Genomic DNA, 20026 nt, shown 5'->3' on the forward strand with positions numbered 1-20026 from the left:
CCTCCAGAACACTCAACATTCATAATTTCACGGTTATGAACCCGAACGTCTTGAACAGATCAACGAGCTTATTGCAGAAGTATATTCAAGAAGAATAACAGATTGGTAGCCATAAGAGCGTCAGTAGGTGACTCTTTGTTGAAGTTGGCACCACTGTTTTCGCAACGGCTTCGGGGGTGTTTGCAGTACTAGACTATTGTTAGTTACTTCCCCCTTGTCATTGAAATGATGTGTACTAACTATTTCTTTTTGGGCCTTACCATATTCGTCGCTGTCAGTGCCATTCCAATTCATCATTCTTTGTCTGGATGTTCGGGTTGGGGAGGGGGCGGGAGCAGGGATCACTTGTTGGTTAGGAACAAAGGAATTGGTATTCTGAATGATCACTCCCTATCCATCCATGGCAATAAGCCCGTATCATCAAAGAAAATTGGCTTGGATATCTTCCAGGGCGGCCATCTCGTCCCTATTGTCAAAAAGGATGCAAGGCCTTGGTCGACATTGCTGCAAATCGTACGACGAATTCCCGTCGCTGTTCTGAGGAAGAGGTGACAAATACAATGCCCTTTTCGTCCCCGGCGGAAAGTTTTAGATAACTTCCATCAAGGCGATTGATTGATGCCATAGAAATTGCTTTGCTTTCGACCTCCATCGTCCAGCTGTATGGGGCTGTTGCAAGGTGTGTTTGAAGCCTTCACCCAATGGTTACGATGACAGGCTCTATGCATGTCTCGACTTGACTGGGAAGAAACTCCAGAGAATCTTCCAGATTGTTGAGGATATGGGCTTCCTGAAAGTGCCGAAGTCTCTGGAAGATACAGACTTCCTCATCTAGGTCCTTGAGCAGCGGCACTTGCCGCGCGTCGAGGGTCGCAACCTCTACTATGACTCTATTGATGGGATTTTATTGCACCGCTCGAAAGTAAATTCATACATAAAGACTCGGTGATGTAATTCTATATGGATCAGAGATGCTGGACAAACTCGGCTCTTGTTATATCAGAGAGAGGTGGACGTCGACTGATGGTTCAATGTCCAATTAGTGTCAGGCTCTGACCTAGGTATGAGATATCAGTGTTTAAAAATTTAGAGAAGCGAAAGGTCTATCGAAGTACTGACAATATTCCAGTGCCGAGTGAATTGGGCAGAGAGCTCTTTGTACCTTTAGCCTTCGAAAATTCGCAGAAAGCCTTCTGTGGTTATAACACTCGTCCATCTAGGTGAGTGCATAGGTATATGCATGCACATCGAGTTCTTTTGAACAAGATAGAGATCAATCTGGTCCAGTGGTTGTCTGGAAGAATCCAAGCCGAGGTAGTTCCAAGGCAGGTATAGCAATCGCACTCATCACCAAGACGATCTCCTCTCAACGTCGACGATAAGGATTGTCTCCTCAAGTCCTACTTTAATGTCAAGGAGATGAACCCTGAAACAGCAAGGTTTCATAGAAGAAAAAAACCAGGTTTCTTCTCGTGAAAGATTTCGTCCCGCATCATCTCAATTCACTTCACATCTCATCAAAGTAGATGGTCATGGCAAATTTATTCCGCCTCCCGTGTCCGAACAGAAGCCGAACAGAAGCAATGGTCTTGTATTTATCCGTTTGTCACACTGCACCTTGGTTTTATATGGGGTTCAATGAAGCTATCAAAGACCAAATAGGCAACTGCAGTCTTTTGGGTGATATCAACATATCAAACATATGAAAGCATGAAGAATACGAGGATCTCACATACTCACCATGTTTGTTAATTTTGAGTCATTTGTATTGATGGTGAGCAAGAGGCGTGCGCCACCAACGTTTCTTTCTTTGTTCTGTGTGCTCTATGTCAGGATTTTAGCATGTGCCATTTGCTTTATTGGGCTTAAACAGATTAACCATTCGCACTGCAAGTAGCCAATTTCACCACCGTTGTGAACAAACCGCGGTACCTATGAAATACTTTCACCGCGGACTGTTCCCCCATTCGTTAGTACCCTTCTGAGCTGACACTATCGTGAACGGCCAAGTCAAGTTACCGAGATCCCTAATACCGCTTTGGCTGTTGACAGTGTCTAACACAGGCTGGAAAGGGGCCATCTGTGACATTGGGGTTTACGCTGTATTCGCATCACAGCACGGCCCCTAACTTTAGGCCAGAGTCTGGTAGACCAGCCTCAGCCGGTGGGCCTCTGTTCAGATTTCATTTCTTGACCTCACCACCAACATCCTCCTCGAATTGCGCAACAGCGCACACGGACAAATTAAGTTCTACGACAATATAAAATAAAAAGAATGGATGAAAATCATCCGCCGTCAGTCACAGGTTCACAGGTCGCGGCGGTAGCTGTGACTCCCCAGAATCTTGACACCGGGACGGAGATTGGAGAAGGGAGCCAGAGTCTTTCCGTCAGACTTGTAAACGACACCACCTCAACGCCTGATCAAGTACTCCCCGTACGAAGAGGAAGAGGAAGACCACGAGGGTTCAAGAACAAGAAGACAATCGCTGCTGAAAATGCCGCCCGTGTATCGCGGACACGATTTCCTTCGCCAGTGCAACCGCTGGATGATGGAAATGACAGCCACCAGAGTTGGATGGGTGACGCATACATTCCCAGCAATTATTGAGACTCTCCTTACCGAACTATCGACACATCACAGCTTGGCAGTGAGGATGCTTTGCTTTCGCCCGACAAATATGAGAACCAAGCTGTCGCGGAATTCATCAAGGATTATCGAAACTCGGTCCATTCGACCAGGGAGAAGGACAGAAAATCTGTTTCCATCAGCAAGGAAAGAACGAAAGAAGAAGAGCAGTATGAGCTCGCAAAATTTATCGATTCTTACACCTGGAGCCAGAATCAAGAAGATGAGTTGGGCACCTCTTGGGACAATGGTGTAATCAAGGCTGCAATACAGCGCTTGCCGGATCGTGGTACTCATCTTTCCTCGGTCTTCAAGATCTCTTTTCATCTCTGCAACATGGATCCTCTATCTCTACTATCCACGTATCACGACTTCGAATCCGACAATAGCGGTAGCGATAGCTTCATGCATGCTGGACAAATGAAGCGCAACCCCTTGTGGACGTTACATTTCTGCGACAAGCTCAAGAGAATCATGACACATCCTTTGTTCTAGGAGACAAATGCGTACCGGTTTCTCCCCATCGTTATCAGATGGACAGTCATTTGCCAGAGAGACAATGGCGAGGGGTTCTCTGCGGAAGAGGCGCACATCTTGAGCCACCTCGGCTGTGGCAATCTGGGCCAGTTCTCAGGTTCTCCAGTCCTAGAGCGCTTTCGCTTCCATCAAGAACGATTGAAAACTGCTGGTGTGTTTGTGACACCTCACGCCAAGCTTCTGGTGTTGATAGCTGATCAGGTTGGTGTAAGCGCAGTACCAACATCAACCGAAACTTTGCTGGTCAGGACTGGAGACTTGGGTGTCGTGATCAGCGCTTTGGACCGGTTGAATGATTGTAGTATGAACATCTCCTGCGAGGTTCATTATCTGCAATATTGCGCCAGTCGAACCTCGAGAAGTTACCCCTCAGGACTGGAGGAGCTATTGGAGGCATACAAAGGGGTTTGGATGAAGCTTCAGAGGAGGAAGCTCTGCAATGCAGCAATAAACCAGCCTCCCACCCAAGGTGATATGTTCTATGGTCAGGCTGATGGACAGGGAGTCCCAGCCAATAACAACTTGCTGCCCAACAATGCAGTTTTGGGTGGCTTTCCTAGGAATCCTCAACCAAAGGGACATTTCGAACCAGAGAGCAATCCTATCCGTCGGTTATTTGACCCCGACGCTGGTGACTTGGTCAGGACTATAGCTGATCACAGGGATCAGCTTAATCCATTCCGGGCGTTTCTCGCGAACCAGCGCAACAGAGCCCAGTCGAACGTCCGAAGCCCCTTCGTCACACAGCCTGACCCAGGTCCGGCACAAGAGCCTAGAATGAATGTCATTGAAGACAAAGAGGTTATATCAATTGAGTCATCTGACGAAGGGATGCTAGAGGATCAACCGGAACAGACCCACAACGTTCCTCAGGTTGCAGGTGGTCGCCCACGAAAGCGCAAGGGGCAGAGGGACAGAACCCGAGACCGGAAACGGAAGCGAAAGTTCCTGGCCAAGAAGGAGAGAGAGCGCCGCCATGGGCACCGCGGCCAACCTCATTCATCTGCGCCACAAAGACAGGGCGGAAATCAAGGAGGAGCTTGGCTTGGTATTGCGAATCAGCCACAGCCTAATTCGCAGTTCAATCCTCCAACTGGACCGAGAGCATGGAGACAACAGCATGGGGGGCATTGCCCATTTTGATACGAAGGATGAGAGATCTTTTAGCGGACTTGTTATGAGAGAGGTGACTGCTACAGTTGTTAGATAGTTGGCTTCAGGAGATAACGATAGGTCCCAGGGCTTGAGGTTGAATAATGTACAGATTAATGTATCTTGGTCACTTTTCATCCTATTCTGAAAAGCTTTCTCCTTGACATCACAAGTCGAGAAGTGATCAATATTGACAGAACAGACAGAATTTTATTGCTAGCAGGAAGTCCTCCCGTCCTTGATACTTCGCTATCTCACGATTGTTGACTTCTCTCATCAATATGCATGCCATTTACCCTCGTATACTGTTTTATATGCTCGTTCGTAGCCTTTGTCTTTTCCAACTCAACCCCTGATGTAGAGACATGATGCTAGAAATGATGCAGAGATAAGGACGCACTGTTTAGCGCCGGGCTACTAATCTTTAGTACACGATAGACTTGATGGCACAATGCAGAAGCAGACTCACAGCGAAAGACCTGAATATTGTCACCATTCAGGTTCATGGAGAAGCTCCTACCAAGACCAGAGCGACCAGCGAAAGAGTTCCAGCTGATGTTGTCAACCTGGCTGCGGTCGCCCTTTGCACCAATGCTGAACATGATGCCTCCGACAGGAGCGGAAGGATTCATCGCCTTGACGTGGCGATAGGCCTTGAGGAGCGCTTCCTCGTCATCGACGTTGAAGGAGATCGTCTTGGCGACGGAGGGCACTTTGCTGTAGACATTGCACTGAGTGCCACCTCCCTTGCTGTTGCTGATGACACGCAGGTCAGGGGCCTCCTTGCCCCAACGGCTGTTGCGAGCCACAGCCTGGAGGACCATGCTTTCAACTTGCTTCAGAGGCTGCTTCTGCCTCTCGAACAGCTGGGTCTGCGGGGACCAGAACTGTTGCGCAGGTTTGAAGTCTTGGGCTCCTGGGTTCTCAGCCGCGGCAGAGGTCAGGGGACCACCAAGAAAGCCGTCTTTAGAGCGTTGCTCAGGAGTCTCAGTGCTGTACGGAGGAGGCGGATGAACGGGGGCCACGCGCTGGCCGCGGTTCAACTCAGGAGGGGGGATAATCACATCATAAGGGCGCTCGGGAGAGCCCAAAGACGGAGGGCCCCAAGCGCGCTGCTGCATGCCAAAAGGCGGGTCGTCAAAGCGAGAGGAAGTACTTGGGTAATAGGTGTTTTGGCTACCTGCAAATCCAGGGGAGATCCAAGTTCCGTAGGGGTTGGATCGGAAGTTGCCCTGACGAGGAGGAGCAGACTTGGGCATCGTGATGGAAATTCACCTGCTGTCATGCAGACGAGGATTGAGGTGAATGAGGAAGAAGGCAGAAGCGCGGGTGTGGTGGGGGATATGAAGGTGAAAGGTGGACGAATTTTGGTTGCTGCGGACGGCAAACGGCAAACAGGCCAGCAAACGGAAGGCGCCAAATTATTCTGCACCTGCCCGCTACCCAAGGGTACCTACCTTAGCTTGCCAAACTCCGCTGTCACTCATCCAAATTTTTACGAAACTCATCATAAGTTTAATCAAGCTCATCATAAACATATCCTCAACTCTTTAAAATGCCTATCCTGCTATTCTCAGCTCCCAACTTAGTACCTAGTACCAACCTCTGAACAATCAATGTCCTCGCCTACAGACTGTAGCTGGCCCGACGACTCCCTCACTGAGGACGTCACAGCGTACATACCAGACATCAACAAGGATGAATCAGTCCCTCATCTCGACTATGACCCTCCCATCGCAGCTGCAAGGTTCAAAGCTTTCTCGGAGCCTTGGCCGGGCGATAACCCCACGAGCTCTCAAAGAACAGAGTATGTCAACGCGTATCTCGCTTGGGCACGGCACGACCCCCCAGCGTTGCAAGTTGCAGTACGAAGCCAAGCTCGGGCGAGGATTATTACAGCTCTCCCGATGATTAAAGCAAAAGATTGGACAGAGGCGGAGACTGAGCACTTGCTTTATCTCATCGACGAAGAATATTGGCGTCTCTGGCGTGAGTCCCCTGATCACTCCTCAAACAAGCTGACCCTTCACTGACCATTTCCTCCTTGCAGTTGAAGACGTTGATCCCAAGCCTTTGTGGCCTTGGACACATCCTGAGCCCGTATTCGTTACCTTCAATAAAAGCTCCCGCTGCTTCATACATCGTCCTCTCCAAACCCCCCCCCCCCCGAGAGCTCCGGATAGCACACCATCCGGGCTGCCATCTTGTTACGATTTACCCAGCAAGAATGATGGCGATATTCACGATGCAGCGATAAATGTCCCTTCGACAGATCGTGGTCTTTCTTGAGCGCTGCATTGGCTGGCCAGTTTTGGCCTAGGCTTGTGATGAAGTGGTTATATATTTCGATGAAACCTACAGAAGCGTGATCTACTTTTGATGGAATCTTATGTTATCATCAATGTGTGTTATGCTCGTGTGGTAGTCGCGCTTGCGCACAGCTTGGATACCTTGTGTCGCCTGAGGTGGATAGCTATTTCTGGGCATGTTAGACAGAGCGAGCCACGGCAAGCTTGGCTGTTCTCCCAAATACCACCGTGTAATATAGTCCGACCCATCTATGGATCACTCTAATCTAGCATTTAACTTGCATGTGAGATCTTGTGGTGGCTTGGATCAGCAACAACAAACTTCAAGTTCGACATGTGAGGTCAACTAACTTCCGGCGTAGTGGGGTTCCGGTTCGGTGTCTGTCGGTGCTAGATCCACAATTCCGGGACAGTCACCTGCCAACCTACCCTACGGTACTACAACGAATCAGTACTAAGGCAAGACAGTTCACGGTAATGCTCTGGATGAGGTAAAATGGCAGACAAAAACAGATCTTGCTGCTTACTGGTTTCTTTCTAATACTTCCTTGGAAAGCGACTATCATTCAAGGATCCCAGCCTCGATCACCATCGCTTTGATGATAACTATGCGAAGCTGGTGATCAACCAACCCACTTGAGAAAAATCGAACGATGACGATGCTATGTCCCAAGAAAAGCTCAGAGAACTGTCTTCACCACTGGCATCGGAAGTAGTCATCCAAGACAGGTGAGAAAGAGGAAAGCAGGAAGAGGAACCTGTTTGGTTAGGAAAAGACTGGACGGTGACTGCAAGATTGTAAACTGCCGGTAGCCGTGAATGGCTGCAAAAGACCTTCCGTTGAACTCCCCAAAAGCAAGAGTCAGCTTTTGGCCCTCAACATAATGCAACCTGGACTTTGATTCCACCCATCTTGCATCCAACCATGGAAACATCTCTTTCGTGAACTCATCTACTGAACTCCTTTTATCATCAGACCCATCATTTATAAATCACTACATACCAGACCAGAGCCACTCGACCAGAACCTACGAAAGCTCTTCTAGTCCACGAACTGTCCACCGCCATAACTCCAGACTCAATAATGTCTCGAAGTCGCAACCATCAAAGATCACGAAGGCGTCACCGTACCATAAAGAGAAACAAGCGTAGTAATATGAGATAAGCCGACTTGATCTTCCACTAACTTGATACAGATACTGCCTATTAGATAAAGTCGGCTCTTGAAGACGTTTATCTGTGGTTCACGTAAGATGGCCATTTCAACCTTGTTGAACAAGCAGCTAACCAAAGCCAAAGGGATTTACTTTCCTGGGAACCAGAAGATGACTATCCTGCCGATGAAGAAGACAGCAGTTCTAGAGAGAAGTAGACGGGTACCACACCACTTGAGCCACCATCTTCAGAGAGTGACGACGCCCGACTTACTGACCACTCTTCGGAACAGGTATCAATATGGGATAACCCTCCCACACGGAGCGACGCTCTGAACTGGTGGATTGGGGAAACAGTTCGCCTGGGCCGAGCAACCGACGAGTTCTGGGACGATCTCAAGAACCCAGCCTCAGCCATCGAGAAAACAAGAACAGCTCACAATTTAGAAGCCCGGGGTGCCGAACAAAGGCTTATAAATGAATCTTGGGAACACTTCGTCTGGTATTTCCTAGAGGAGGCAAAGAGAGTCGAGCTCCATGACTGGGCCTACGCAAATGGGTTTTATCGGGCATGAAGGAAGACAAACTTCGGGAGGGGCGGGAGAGACATCAGATTATTCCTGCAGCGATTTATCACAGCGAGTCGGTTTTCAACTTTGAATAAAACATAAGAGTTTCAGGTCGGAAAGATTGGTTTGGCAAATATGAACCTTGCTTGTGCGCGGCTTTCAGTCCTGTGATGGTGTGCTCGGCCTCTTCCAAACGTTGACGAAGGGACTCCTGTATCAAAATGGATTAGCGACCGTTCAAACCCTCGCGAAGATGGTAGCTGAGATCCTGGACTGACAATGATATCATCCTTGTTCTCTCTTGAGCCTTAGCGCTCTTGGGAGAAGTTGGTGGAAGTGACAGTGACTGACAGTTCTCAAACATCACAAATGCCAAAGCACCACTCACTTTGGCAATCACTCTAAAGTCAGCCACGTATTCCCTCTGTTCTCAAGCTCTTCACCTTATTACTCTCTACTCATATTTCTTTATCTTGCTCACTCCCCTGTATTCAGCCCCTGAGTTTCATCCGTCTGAACACCTACACAATGCCGGGCAAAGAGAACGCCAAAAAAGGGGCAAAGAGCAGTAACTCTGAAGGAGTAAGTACTGTTGGGAGGGAGCCTTATCCATAATTCTTCAACTGACGAATCAATAGGCGGCTTTCGACGAGACCTCCTTTTCCGAGCAGTCCAGACGCGACCTCCGAGAGTTGTTCATCATGATCGCACGTCTACAAGCTGAAAATAATGCTCTTCGCGCCACAGCTCATCTCGAATCCATCACCGAGAGACTCAGAGAGCAAGTCGAAAAACTCGAGTCTCCTCAACCTGCAAAAGAACAAGGCAATCCCCTGTCACGCCGACTACAGCGACTCACCGAGATCGCCATCGACTTGCCCCTCGATATCAAAGACGATGACCTCAGTGTAAACGATCTTGCCCTTCTTTGCACCGTTCTCGAGGATGACGTGCGGCGAGCAGCACTGATCAGCTTTGCTGGAGACTCTGTCACCTTCCCAATGTTGTCCTTTTGTCTGCGGTCACTTGGTGAAGGAAACACGGTTGGATTTCTCGTGCATGAAGGGGGACGAACGCCTCGTTGCTCTCTCCATGGAGACGGAAATTGTACCTGGATGACGAGGGAAGATGGATTGATCAAGATTCGACGTGAGCCATGAGTTGTTGGGGGTCGTATGCGAAAGGGGTCCGGGATGGAAGGGGAAAGGGGTTTGAGTTAGCCAAAGGATCATTTCTGGCCACACTAAGAGCATCATATCCACCCAAAGTTGAAGATGAATGTGATTTGAAGTTTGGAGGTAAGTCATTAGGTTAATAGATCAATTCACTTGTCGGTGAGAATTTGCTGCAGACCCTCGTAGACATGGACAAGAACATGGGTGTGTGATACCCGTCTATGCACTTTCACATCAGAGCCAACACCAGTACCTAAACAAACGTTGGGGGCCTATTGCTAACTTGAATTTTGTCTAATGCCCCCTACCAGTTGTTTTGGCGGTCCGCTGTATTTGGAAGAAGCGAGCTTCTAACTGTGAGCCACTCGCAGGCTCAGCAGCTGCATCAAAGTCTGGCCGCCAGCGGACAGAGCTAGCATGCGTAATTTCTCTTCCCCAGACTTCTTGGTTAATTAATCCATTGATTCAATCGAATTTCTTCATCTCGTCTCCTCATACCTCTTCATTGACACCAAGCACTACCACTTTCTCGCAATATCAGCAGAAGCACCCAGAAATGACAAAGCGAAAGTCTACTACGGGTGCTGAAGAGTCGCACCAAGACAGCCACCATGGAAACAGAGGCGGGCGCGCTGGACGCGCTGGACGCGGCGGCCGGTGCAATGGTCGTGGCGGTCACCATGACGGTGGACATTGGCAAGGCGGTCCATTTCCGGGTCAAACCCCTGTTCACGCCGTCACCCATTCTACTACTATTCACTATGGACCTCCAGCTCCCCCAGGATATGCAGCCGGCTTCCAACATGGACAATTTCCTTCGCACCAGCCTGTCTCTGCCGGGCCGGCACTACCCCCGTACCAATTCGCTCCTCAAGTACCATGGCAATCTGGAAACGGACTCTCAAACCCATTCTCCCAGCCGCAGCAGGTCCCACAGATACAAGACGCGAGCCCCAGCAATGGACAGGGCAATGACCATGGAAAGAGACAGAAGAGGAGAAAGCAGAAGAGATCTGATCACACCGAAGCCCAGGTGGTCGCTGGAGTCGAAACAGGCCAGGGGCCATCCTCTGGATCCAGAACACTTCGCGTTCGCAGCAGGAGTTGACTGAAGGTAAGGAGGTTCGAACTCCTCACTTGAACTATAGAGGGAGCACCTTGTCCGCCGATGAAACTCACGGCTCCTCCATGCGGCGGAGCTTCATTGACAATAAAGAGCTGGTCAACGACATTACTTGGCACGCCCGACCAGAAACGCGCGACAGTCACCGCCGCGGAGCTCCTTTGGACTTTCGTGGACTGAGCATACTCTCCTACAACCGACGGGTTGTGATTCCATACGACGAGGACATACCTTACGTCGATAGATCTCAGCAGCCTTCAGCTCCTATGGTGCCAGAATTTTGTGGCGTTTGCAAGAAGCCTGGTCACAAAGTCATCCAGTGCTGGGCCGTAGATGAAAATGGCTTCACGACTGGCTGTGGAGTGTGTAGCTCTGGCCAACATGACACCGAAGGACACCAGCCAAAGGATTGACATACTCGTCAAAAAAAAAAAAAGGGCTTGTCTCCCTCCACTCAAGACCAAGCATTCATTCTGGTACCCCTTGATGTGGAAATGGGTAAAGGCCAATCCTTCTGCCGACACAAGCCATCCTTTCCCCTAGACCAAGGAGTATACCATCCAGACTCTGACAGGCGACACAGAGGAGATTGAGCAAGCTCTCATCTGGATCAGGAACCATCCTGACACAGAGCTTTGCGAATGGCCCACCGACCCCGCAACAGAAACTTGGGAAAAGGTGAAAGAGACATAAGGTGGCGACCCCAAGAACTTTTATAAGCAGAGGTCTAAGGCTAAAGAGACATCTCGATGGGCTTTTGACCATTGAACAATATGAATGAACAACCGACAACGCGACGAATGTCTTCAAAGTGACTCGCCATCTGCAAGAAGCTTTTTGGAGTGTACAGGTAAGTCGACTCGCTCAGATAGAAAGCATTACTAACATCTTTGGCAGTATATGCTCAACGAACAAAGATGAACGTTCGGACGAACCATTGGATACGGATGACTAGCGCCAACCTTGCTTTGTCTCTGACGGGCGACAGCCCTTGAATAGGGGTTCCCAAACAAACTTTTGAACACCCAAGAGGATTTCGGGGATTGTGAACGACAAATTGTCCACACGGCTCTGGAAGTTGGCTTTGGTGGTAAAGAAAACCGGACAAGCGCGTGAACAAACATAGCAGAATAACGGAGGCTTACGGAATATCGCATGTATCAGGTCAGACCATAATTATGCGATAAGGAGTTGTGAATTTTGCTAAGGAGGTTAAGGACGCCCAGCAGAGCAGAGAATTTCCTATTATTTGCGGTTTCGTATCATTGGTTTTGTCTAGGATATTTCTTGCTGATGTAAGAAGGCGGCACTTCCATTTCATTGAGAACAGATTGCTTGAGGTCGGCGTGGGAAGGGGTGACCGTGAGCCAACTGACCCATCAGCCATCAGCCATCACCCATTCGCACCTCCCCATTTCCGGGCCTCTATATCCATTCTGGCTCGTTTGTGATCTTAACACTTTCATTTTTCATTCTTCATTCTTTTCAGACTTCAGACTTCGCTCTCCACCACACATCGACATCGGTACATCAACCTCACACTCTTCATCTTCGTCATCATGTCATCCAATCAAGATAGCACAGAACCTTGGGACTGCATCAGCGTGAGTTTCGAAAATACCTTCATGGGGACTCAGTAGCGAACTAACTATTTCCAGAGGATTTCCGAGGATACTCCTTCATTATCATCTTCTTGGCAAGACCTGGGCGAGAGGCCTGAGGAACCTGAAAGTCAGACGGCCGAAACGGAGGGAAACCAACAATCACATGAGGCAGACACTGAATCCGACGTTGGGGGGGTTCGAGGCCCACAAGTGCAGAGCAACCACATCCAAAACCCATTCAGAGTATGTGGCGTTCAAGTCATATTGTGTCTATGCGAGCGCTCATTCGAAGAGCAAAGACCGCCGAAGGATTATCACATAATACGTCTGAACCCAGAGTTGCGTTTGGCTGCTGACTTGTTCATGAATGGTCGGTTTGGTGATGAGCAGTTAGAGAAAACAATTCACTATTTTCGCAGCCTCCGGCAAAGTCTGGAGCGTTTTATCCGAAACCCATCCTATGATTCTGTCTCCTTCTACTGCTGTATGGCAGCAATAGAACGTCGTGGAGAATCAGTTGCCCGCGGCTGGTAGGACTCTACGGGGCGACTCCATTGCAATTGCCACCCAGAAAGTGATCATTGCTTTTGGCTTACCAAAAGGTTCAGTTACAAGCCGGTTGCAGATTTTCATAATGGACTCAGTATGGAAATTAATGGCTGCAGACATTGCCGTCTCCTTCCTACTGTCAATGTGCTGGAGTAGCTGACTTTCCCTGGGGCAGCTGCAGAGTCATTAAGCGTCGTTGGAATGCACATTGTGAAGCAGCTCTTACTGTTGCAAGTCTTTTTCGTAATACACATTTGCAAAGCACACAGACAGCGAAGTTATACCGACATTCTTTCATGTACACATCCATACCACATATATTGCAGAATAGAGCAAGCGAAATCAGACAAACCATGATCGACTGTCCCATTCTTCCTATCTTCCTGTAACTCAGTCCTCTACAAGAAATTACGACTCAACTTCCCTGAACCGAGACTCACATATGTCGCATCCATTTCGATTGCTCCAATGTTGACTTGACCTTTGATTTCGGCCAAAAATGTGCTCCTCGTCCTCACCATTGCCAATTCTTATTGGATCATGTACTAAATGACCTAGGCAGCAACAATGTTCAACGTGACAATCAACCCATAGACTGAACACAACGACTACAGTATCTTCCGGGTCAGCCCACTGATTGTCACTTCCTTTCTTCCAAGTCGTGCCTCGGAATTTCAGTGGTTTTGGTCCATGTTCAAAAGTTGTGGTCATATGAACGCCCATCCTTTGTAAAGGTCGTTTTGGATTGACCTTTCTTGGTTAAAGTCAGTTCTGAACAAGTGACCGCTCGCTGAAACAATATTCGAACAAAAGAACTTTTTATTGTTTGTAATTACTCGCATGGAGACCTGACATATATGTATATAACCCTTCGTGAGCCCAGATTAGAGCCAATCTCATATCCACAAATCACCAACCCTCAGTCAACAGCACTACCCTCTTCGCAAACAAGCACCGCTTCAACATCACTACAAAGAGCATTTCTGCCTTCCAAAACGTTTCTGACCTGCAAATTATCTTTTAAAAATGGCTGTGCCTAGTATCACAGTCTCTTCTCCTAAGACCACCTCCGAATCTCCCATGACCCGGGCTGCCACATCCCCCATCGAGTGGAATCACTATTACTCGGGCGCACGATTTTCCGAGAACCGAGACATTACAATGAACGGACCGCAAGGTGGTGAGTATGATAGTGTCTACGATGTTGAGGAAGAAGGCCTTGACGAAAACTTCGTGTATGGCCGTCTTTCACCTGTCCCTGCACCTCGGCAGGACACGAGAACACTTTCGGAGATGAACGGATACCTTCCCGGATACCGCTTTGTCGGTAACCGCGATATTGAGATGGATGAGGCTGATTTGGAGTACGAGAGCTCGTTTCATGAGTTCACCTTTGAGCATCCATTTCGCCATGCCGAGGACTTTGAGGGTTTCAGCGGTTGTTGGTGTGAGGATGACTATGAGGCTGATGTCTCTGAGTCCTGTTTCGAGGAGTCCAGTGAAGAGTATACTGAGTTTGATGGTTCCTGGGAGGACGATAATGTCTCTAACGCTTATGAAGATGCCCCCGAGTATTCCGTTTGCGAGAGTCCCGCCGGCTTTAAAGGTAACGACTCGGGGTACCACGCCAGCACAGAGTATGAAGAGTCTATCGATGACCTCTCTGGGTATGAGCCTGAGGCTCACTCTTGGTGCAATACTTCTGGGTTCTACAGTAACGACCGCGAACACAATGACATGACTGTTGAAGAGAGAGTCTATACGGTTCCTCAAAGGCTTGCCAACATGGAAGACACCAACTGGGGACTTCGAAAGCGTAAGTTTGACGAGTATGAGGAGGGTCAAATTGAGGAGAATGAGTTCTACGAGGATGAATCTGACGATGTCCAAATCGAGGAACCTTATCCTGAGGTTGACGATGACTATGGTACACCATCTGATGATGATATGTGCATGGAACATGTCTTGGAGTGTGGGGTTTGCTCTGACCTCGGCTTCAACTCCACTGACGCTCCCCAGGATCACGAAAATTCCCTCGAGGCTTATACTTTTCAGGACGGCGATGTTGAGTTCGAGGAGTTCCCTCAAAGGCTCCCGACAATTCCCGAATTGGATGAACCTACAAGCCCCTTTCCCCCTGGATATGCAGACTACGTGCCTGAGGATACTTACGTGGACGGATGCTTTGGGGTTGAGGATGAGTTTTATCCTGATGAAGCTGGCCTACCTGTAGAGGAAGAGGGTGAGGATTATAATGGCCCCTACTTCAACGATGCTCAGCTTGATTTGGCGGAGGTAAAGTACACTTTCGTCTGATGGGTGTGAAAGTCAAGAGGTTTGTGGTGTTGCTAGCCATGACTATACTGATCTTCTACTAGGCGTGCTTGTTCACGAGGAAACATCGACAGAAAAGCACAAAAAAGGTAAGTTAAATCACAGCTAAGTCTAGTATATTTCTTTTGTCATTGTTTATTGGGAGTTCTTGTTTTGAGGAATGGGTACTCGGGTGGGATGTGATGGAACACGTAATTCACAAGGTAAGTGTTCGGGAAATAAATACAAGGGGCGCTTCTGACAAGTTTTATGTGATTTGCTACCGTACATGTGAAGATTTCATGCAGAAAGTGATAAAACACCATTCCCCCAATGAAGAGGAGCGGTACATCCAGATGGGCCTTTTCTGGGGTTTAAACTCAGGGACTTGCCTTTCTCCTACTGGCGAGCAAGCCTAAGGAAATAAGCGTGTTGTATCTCATCGATCGTTTGAATTCATTCAAGGATAAATAAACTGACTCGTAACTGATATGCATCATCGGCCACAAGGGGGCTCGGGCAGCTGAACGATGAGTAGTGAGTTGACACGGGCCACATAACGTCGAGCCTCAAAAGTCCTCTTTTCTTGAGCAGACACTTATGCTGATATGGAGTGTCGAATTCGTACCGAATGGCTTAAGTTCAATAGAAGTCAGAATTATTGACGGGTCTTTGGTTCAGTGACAGTGAATTCACTTGGCAGCTGTCAGCAGTGTCATGAGCTGGCTGCCAGTCGATTAAGCCAGTCTTCCACCAGCCTGCCAATCTCTGGTTCACACACAGCCTGCCACCTCATTCTTCTTGCCGCAATAATATCCTTCTCACATAGTTTACTCCTCATCACCACCAGTTGAGCAACGGCACAAACTCTCAGCATCACCAACAACACGATCATGTCTTCCACACCTATGCGCAGTGAAGACACCGGACGCCCCGGCGAACGCGAAAGGGTTAATGAGCAGGATCTGCCTGAGAACAAGGACGCCGTGTCGATGGAGCTCCTGAAAAAAGAGAACGGTAATCTAAAGCACACAGCCGATATTCAGGCGGGCAAGATCCTTCGCTTGGAGATGGAGTTGCACGAAACCAAGCAGGCCCGCATTGATGACTCTGCATGTGCTGGGAACAAGGAACACATCAACCACTTGTTGGAGTTCGTCTTTTTCGCAAAGGTTGGGAAATGGTGCTGTTTTCAGGAGGTTTGCGAAACAGGAGCCATAGGACTTACTGAAGCCCGTACTGGTTCGGAATGTCCCCTTCATGGAGCAGAGTGTAAACAGATCATGATGGCGAGATAAGATGCTGCTTCCCCATCACCAGATCATCTTCAAAAGGTTTGATCCGGTGCCTTCACTTCCCATGAACTTCACGGGTGAGGTCGTCACTCGGTGCAGGGTAGCGCCGGCCCCACAAACCGCCAGGACAGGGTTCCGTTGCCGTTGAGCCCCTCCACCTCCACCTCCACCAACTCTGCCGTCTTCCGATTTGTTTACTCTACCATCAGCCTTACCTTATTTACACTCCGCCTTTTCAGGTGGTACCAGCATATCTGCCGAAAAACTACATAAACGGCACTTCCACTCTCAAACCACTCTCTTTCAACATGCCACCATGGCTGCAGTTCAGCCTCGTACGCGGTCTGCCCGCTTAGTGGCCGGCTTTACCAACAAATCTACTCAACATGCACCGGCAGCGACACCAAGTCCTCACGTTCACCATGGACCTCCGGCGCTGTCGATTTTTTTGACCAATTTGAATCTTTTGGACCTCGATCAACATGAGGATTGGCCAGGTATCAAGGCCCAAACATTTGCCAGCGGCGGCTCTAGTGCGCAGGGCCTGAAGAAGAGGGTTCACTGCGTTGAATGGGCGCTCTTCCAGCTGTTTGCGCTATGGGATCCTGATGAAACAAAAAAGGTAGGACAGCAACCAAGAGTGAGGATTAGACTAACATTTTTAGAAACTCAAACCGTTCTTCCCTCCTCTTGACCAAACTCAATCGGTCAACCTGCGAGCCGCCCTACTACGAGCTCTCGAGCAAGCAAAGAAGAATGGAGTCCTAGGAAGGGACGCTATCGTACGAAAGACAATGCTGGACGAATGTCGAGGTGAACGACTCGAAGAAGTTCTCGCAGCATTTTCATCTGCTGTTCTCAAACATGTCATTGCTCAAGAGGTCGCAACAAGCGGTGAACATACAGCACTTGCGCTCGGACTTGCGCTCGAGGACCGCGGGTACAAGAGCGACAACACAGATCTCAACACTATGGTTTTGGCGCACAAAGTTGCCATTAGTCGCATACTCAACAGCAAGGTAGCCGCCAGCTCAAGATTCCGCGACTTTGCCGACCTTTTGACCGTCAAGGAGAAGGGCATCGCTAGGAGAAAGGAAGCAATTGATGCTCTCGAGGGAGGCAAGACGATGTCTGACGATGCTAGACGGGAAATGTGGCGGACACTTCGAAACAACTGGTCTGGCAATGAACGATGGATGGAGACGCTACTCTACGGAGATGCCAGTGTTAAGAAGGATGGACTTCTGGGTATGCCCTTTGATCGCGTGTGGAGAAGAGTCCAGCAAGGTCGACTTGGAGAACTTGAGGAGCACTCAACAGGTCTCCTGGAACAGCTAGACACTCGAGTTCGTGTACAGAGGGAACGACTTCAAAAGTGGCAGACCTTCCGCAACAGACTGTCAGCCGATCAGCCCAAACCATCCCCATCCAAGGTCAAGCAAAAGGAGAAGGAGAACGGCATCGATTTTGGCTTTGGTGCCCACGAAGCACTTCATCTTGGAACAGCCAGCCCTAAGAAGGCGACTTTTGGCAAACCGAAGCTCCTCAACGAGTACGAGGACCTTGTGTCCAGTCTGAGCCAGGAGTTGCAGAGCACAAAGCCTCAAAAGTCTTCGGCTCTTGACTTTTTGCAGCGCCCTGCTTCCCAGAATACACCAGCAATCAATGCACCAGCTCCCGAACCACAAGAGGAAGAGGAAGAGGCGATCAGCGAACTCGAAGACGAGGATGGGTTTGCTGAAACTCCGATTCAGTCTTTCAAGTCGAAGCTCGACAAGTCTAAAAGGCTTCCGGTGCGCCCTAAGCTTGCTCATACGGATGACTCTTTTGCTTCAGTCTCTTCGCGCGCCAGAAACTTGCGCAAGCCATCGGAGGACGAAGCTCGTATTCTTCGTGCCTCATCAGTCGAACGGACTAGTTCACCCGAACCTGAGGATGAACCTGTCGCAGCCTCTCCACGACCTGAGTACGATGTTTCACCCCAGTTGTCGCCTCATATATCACCTCAACCGTCTCCTCCTCCGTCACCTCTGCCCCTACAAGAATCACCAGAGCTAATGGCCACGCAACCGTCCCCTACCCAAGAGATGGCAGATCAGATCCTCGAATCTATGGATATGGCTTCTCCTTCTCCGGTCAAACGACGACCCAAACCTCGACATACTCTTTCACTTGCTGAACGAACTCGCCTGACCATGGCTCGTGAAGCATTCGACCCCGATAATGAAGACATTGATATATCCCCACCAACGTCCGCAGAACCTGTTTCTGCAGAGGACCCCAGTCAAACATCTGTTGACGATGAATTTGATCTCATTGCTCGGACCCGGAAGAGCATGGCTGGTTTCGACAAGGCGAGACAAAAGGCCCAGTTGGACAGGCGACGCTCTCTGCGAAAAACGAAGGCACCCCCTAAGAAGGAGGGAAGTTACTTTCCCAAAGTGGAAGAGGAAGACATGACCATTATCACCGATGAACTCATGGCTCAAGAGGATATGGAGGCTGTCTTCAGATCACGACCCAAGATCAAGGCCAGCCCTCTGCCAAGTCCGACTAAAGATTGGGATGACGACGAATATATGTAGTCATGATAATGAATTCTCCTTAATCATAGTTTACATGCTCTCATATAATGTACACCGTGCTTTTACACTCTACCAGCCCTGCTTCTTAAGCTCCATAACTCTGCTAACAGTTGCCTTGAAACCATGCTTGAATCGTGATCGCCATCGCTGACTCCTTAGTCTCTTCTTCTTAAGACCCTTGCGCTCGTGGAACTTTTGGCTGTGGAATTTGTTCTTGACTTGATCCTCTCGGATGATTCTGTTGAGAACTCGAAGAGCAACCATGGGTGTGGGACCAGTTGTCTTGGTTACTCGGTCCTTGATGAAGACTGTACGGCCAGTGACGGGCTTAGCGCGGATTTGAGGTCGAGCAATAGGATCGGAGACGAGTTCGGTGCCGAATGCGCTGGACTTGTTGGCGATGATGGATGCAATGTCCAGACTGAACGGTTTCGAAGCATCATAGGCATGGCTAGACTTTGATTCGGTGGTAGGTTCGGCAGTAGAGTCGGCGGGAGGTGGCGAAGGAGGAACACTGCCGATAAGAGGGTTTGATCGAGCCAGAGGAGCGACGGCTGGAGGTGCCTCTTCATCTGTGGGAATCTTGGGACCTGTTCGGAAGGCGAGTGAGGTTGTGAATGTCCTCTTGGCGAGGCATGTTGAAGGTGTAGCTACTCTCGACAGCATTGAGCTGCCAATTCTGAACGAAGCGGCCCTAAATAATGTGAGCATCGAATTCAAAAGTACAAGGCCAATTGACTTACATCTTGTCGATATAGCTAGACCGCCAATGGCCGTCGTCAATAGCTGTCCCAAAACAGGCGATGCAGAAAAGTCGCGATATTCGGAAAAATGTAGGTGCGAAAGAAGGCGGGATTGTGGACCGAAAACCGGCCCCACATTGAAACATTTCAGCCTCGTGCCTGGATGCCTCAACACGGTTTGCGCCTGCATAAAGAATCGCGGAACAACAGCTAAAAACAATTCCATCGTTACCTTGACGTGGATACTTTATACAAAAGTTTTACGCGACCATCCTAATTCCCTCCTCCC

The 20026-nt window shown here is 49.1% G+C and overlaps 9 protein-coding genes across 9 annotated transcripts; 7 read left to right on the forward strand and 2 right to left on the reverse strand.

The window, feature by feature from the left end:
- Nucleotides 1-2498: 2498 nt before the first annotated feature.
- FOBCDRAFT_269988 (uncharacterized protein) lies at nt 2499-3124 on the forward strand (the record flags this gene model as incomplete). Its single annotated transcript, XM_059611436.1, has 2 exons — nt 2499-2582; nt 2645-3124. The coding sequence occupies 2 exons, from the start codon at nt 2499-2501 to the stop codon at nt 3122-3124; spliced, it is 564 nt and encodes a 187-aa protein (XP_059466823.1).
- A 345-nt stretch (nt 3125-3469) lies between these two features.
- On the forward strand, nt 3470-4309 carry FOBCDRAFT_269989 (uncharacterized protein; the record flags this gene model as incomplete). The annotated part of the gene is made up of 1 exon (XM_059611437.1): nt 3470-4309. The coding sequence occupies one exon, from the start codon at nt 3470-3472 to the stop codon at nt 4307-4309; it is 840 nt and encodes a 279-aa protein (XP_059466824.1).
- A 412-nt stretch (nt 4310-4721) lies between these two features.
- FOBCDRAFT_269990 (uncharacterized protein) lies at nt 4722-5439 on the reverse strand (the record flags this gene model as incomplete). Its single annotated transcript, XM_031174741.3, has 2 exons — nt 4722-4732; nt 4788-5439. The coding sequence occupies 2 exons, from the start codon at nt 5437-5439 to the stop codon at nt 4722-4724; spliced, it is 663 nt and encodes a 220-aa protein (XP_031051526.3).
- Nucleotides 5440-5934: 495 nt separating this feature from the next.
- Nucleotides 5935-8650, forward strand: FOBCDRAFT_316251 (uncharacterized protein; the record flags this gene model as incomplete). The annotated part of the gene is made up of 3 exons (XM_031174742.3): nt 5935-6307; nt 6369-6418; nt 8075-8650. 3 exons carry the CDS (start codon nt 5935-5937, stop codon nt 8354-8356), a joined length of 705 nt encoding a protein of 234 aa, XP_031051527.3. The 3' UTR covers nt 8357-8650.
- A 228-nt stretch (nt 8651-8878) lies between these two features.
- On the forward strand, nt 8879-10633 carry FOBCDRAFT_197611 (uncharacterized protein; the record flags this gene model as incomplete). The annotated part of the gene is made up of 5 exons (XM_059608878.1): nt 8879-8932; nt 8989-9499; nt 9619-9648; nt 9712-9729; nt 9837-10633. The coding sequence occupies 5 exons, from the start codon at nt 8879-8881 to the stop codon at nt 10631-10633; spliced, it is 1410 nt and encodes a 469-aa protein (XP_059464244.1).
- A 1257-nt stretch (nt 10634-11890) lies between these two features.
- FOBCDRAFT_257697 (uncharacterized protein) lies at nt 11891-12961 on the forward strand (the record flags this gene model as incomplete). The annotated part of the gene is made up of 3 exons (XM_059611207.1): nt 11891-12252; nt 12307-12495; nt 12752-12961. The coding sequence occupies exons 1-3, from the start codon at nt 12208-12210 to the stop codon at nt 12959-12961; spliced, it is 444 nt and encodes a 147-aa protein (XP_059464245.1). The 5' UTR covers nt 11891-12207.
- An 866-nt stretch (nt 12962-13827) lies between these two features.
- Nucleotides 13828-15117, forward strand: FOBCDRAFT_316252 (uncharacterized protein; the record flags this gene model as incomplete). The annotated part of the gene is made up of 1 exon (XM_031174748.2): nt 13828-15117. The coding sequence occupies one exon, from the start codon at nt 13828-13830 to the stop codon at nt 15115-15117; it is 1290 nt and encodes a 429-aa protein (XP_031051533.2).
- A 1471-nt stretch (nt 15118-16588) lies between these two features.
- On the forward strand, nt 16589-18994 carry FOBCDRAFT_248382 (HAUS augmin-like complex subunit 6 N-terminus-domain-containing protein; the record flags this gene model as incomplete). Its single annotated transcript, XM_031174750.3, has 2 exons — nt 16589-17031; nt 17075-18994. The coding sequence occupies exons 1-2, from the start codon at nt 16726-16728 to the stop codon at nt 18992-18994; spliced, it is 2226 nt and encodes a 741-aa protein (XP_031051535.3). The 5' UTR covers nt 16589-16725.
- On the reverse strand, nt 18989-19808 carry FOBCDRAFT_216266 (uncharacterized protein). Its single transcript, XM_031174751.3, has 2 exons — nt 19738-19808; nt 18989-19688 (listed from the first exon to the last, which is right to left on the reverse strand). Coding segments are annotated over exons 1-2 (627 nt in total). The 5' UTR covers nt 19740-19808; the 3' UTR covers nt 18989-19063.
- Between the last annotated feature and the right edge of the window lie 218 nt (nt 19809-20026).

This window comes from Fusarium oxysporum, chromosome II, assembly GCF_013085055.1.
Source record: "Fusarium oxysporum Fo47 chromosome II, complete sequence".
Lineage (NCBI taxonomy): Eukaryota > Fungi > Ascomycota > Sordariomycetes > Hypocreales > Nectriaceae > Fusarium > Fusarium oxysporum.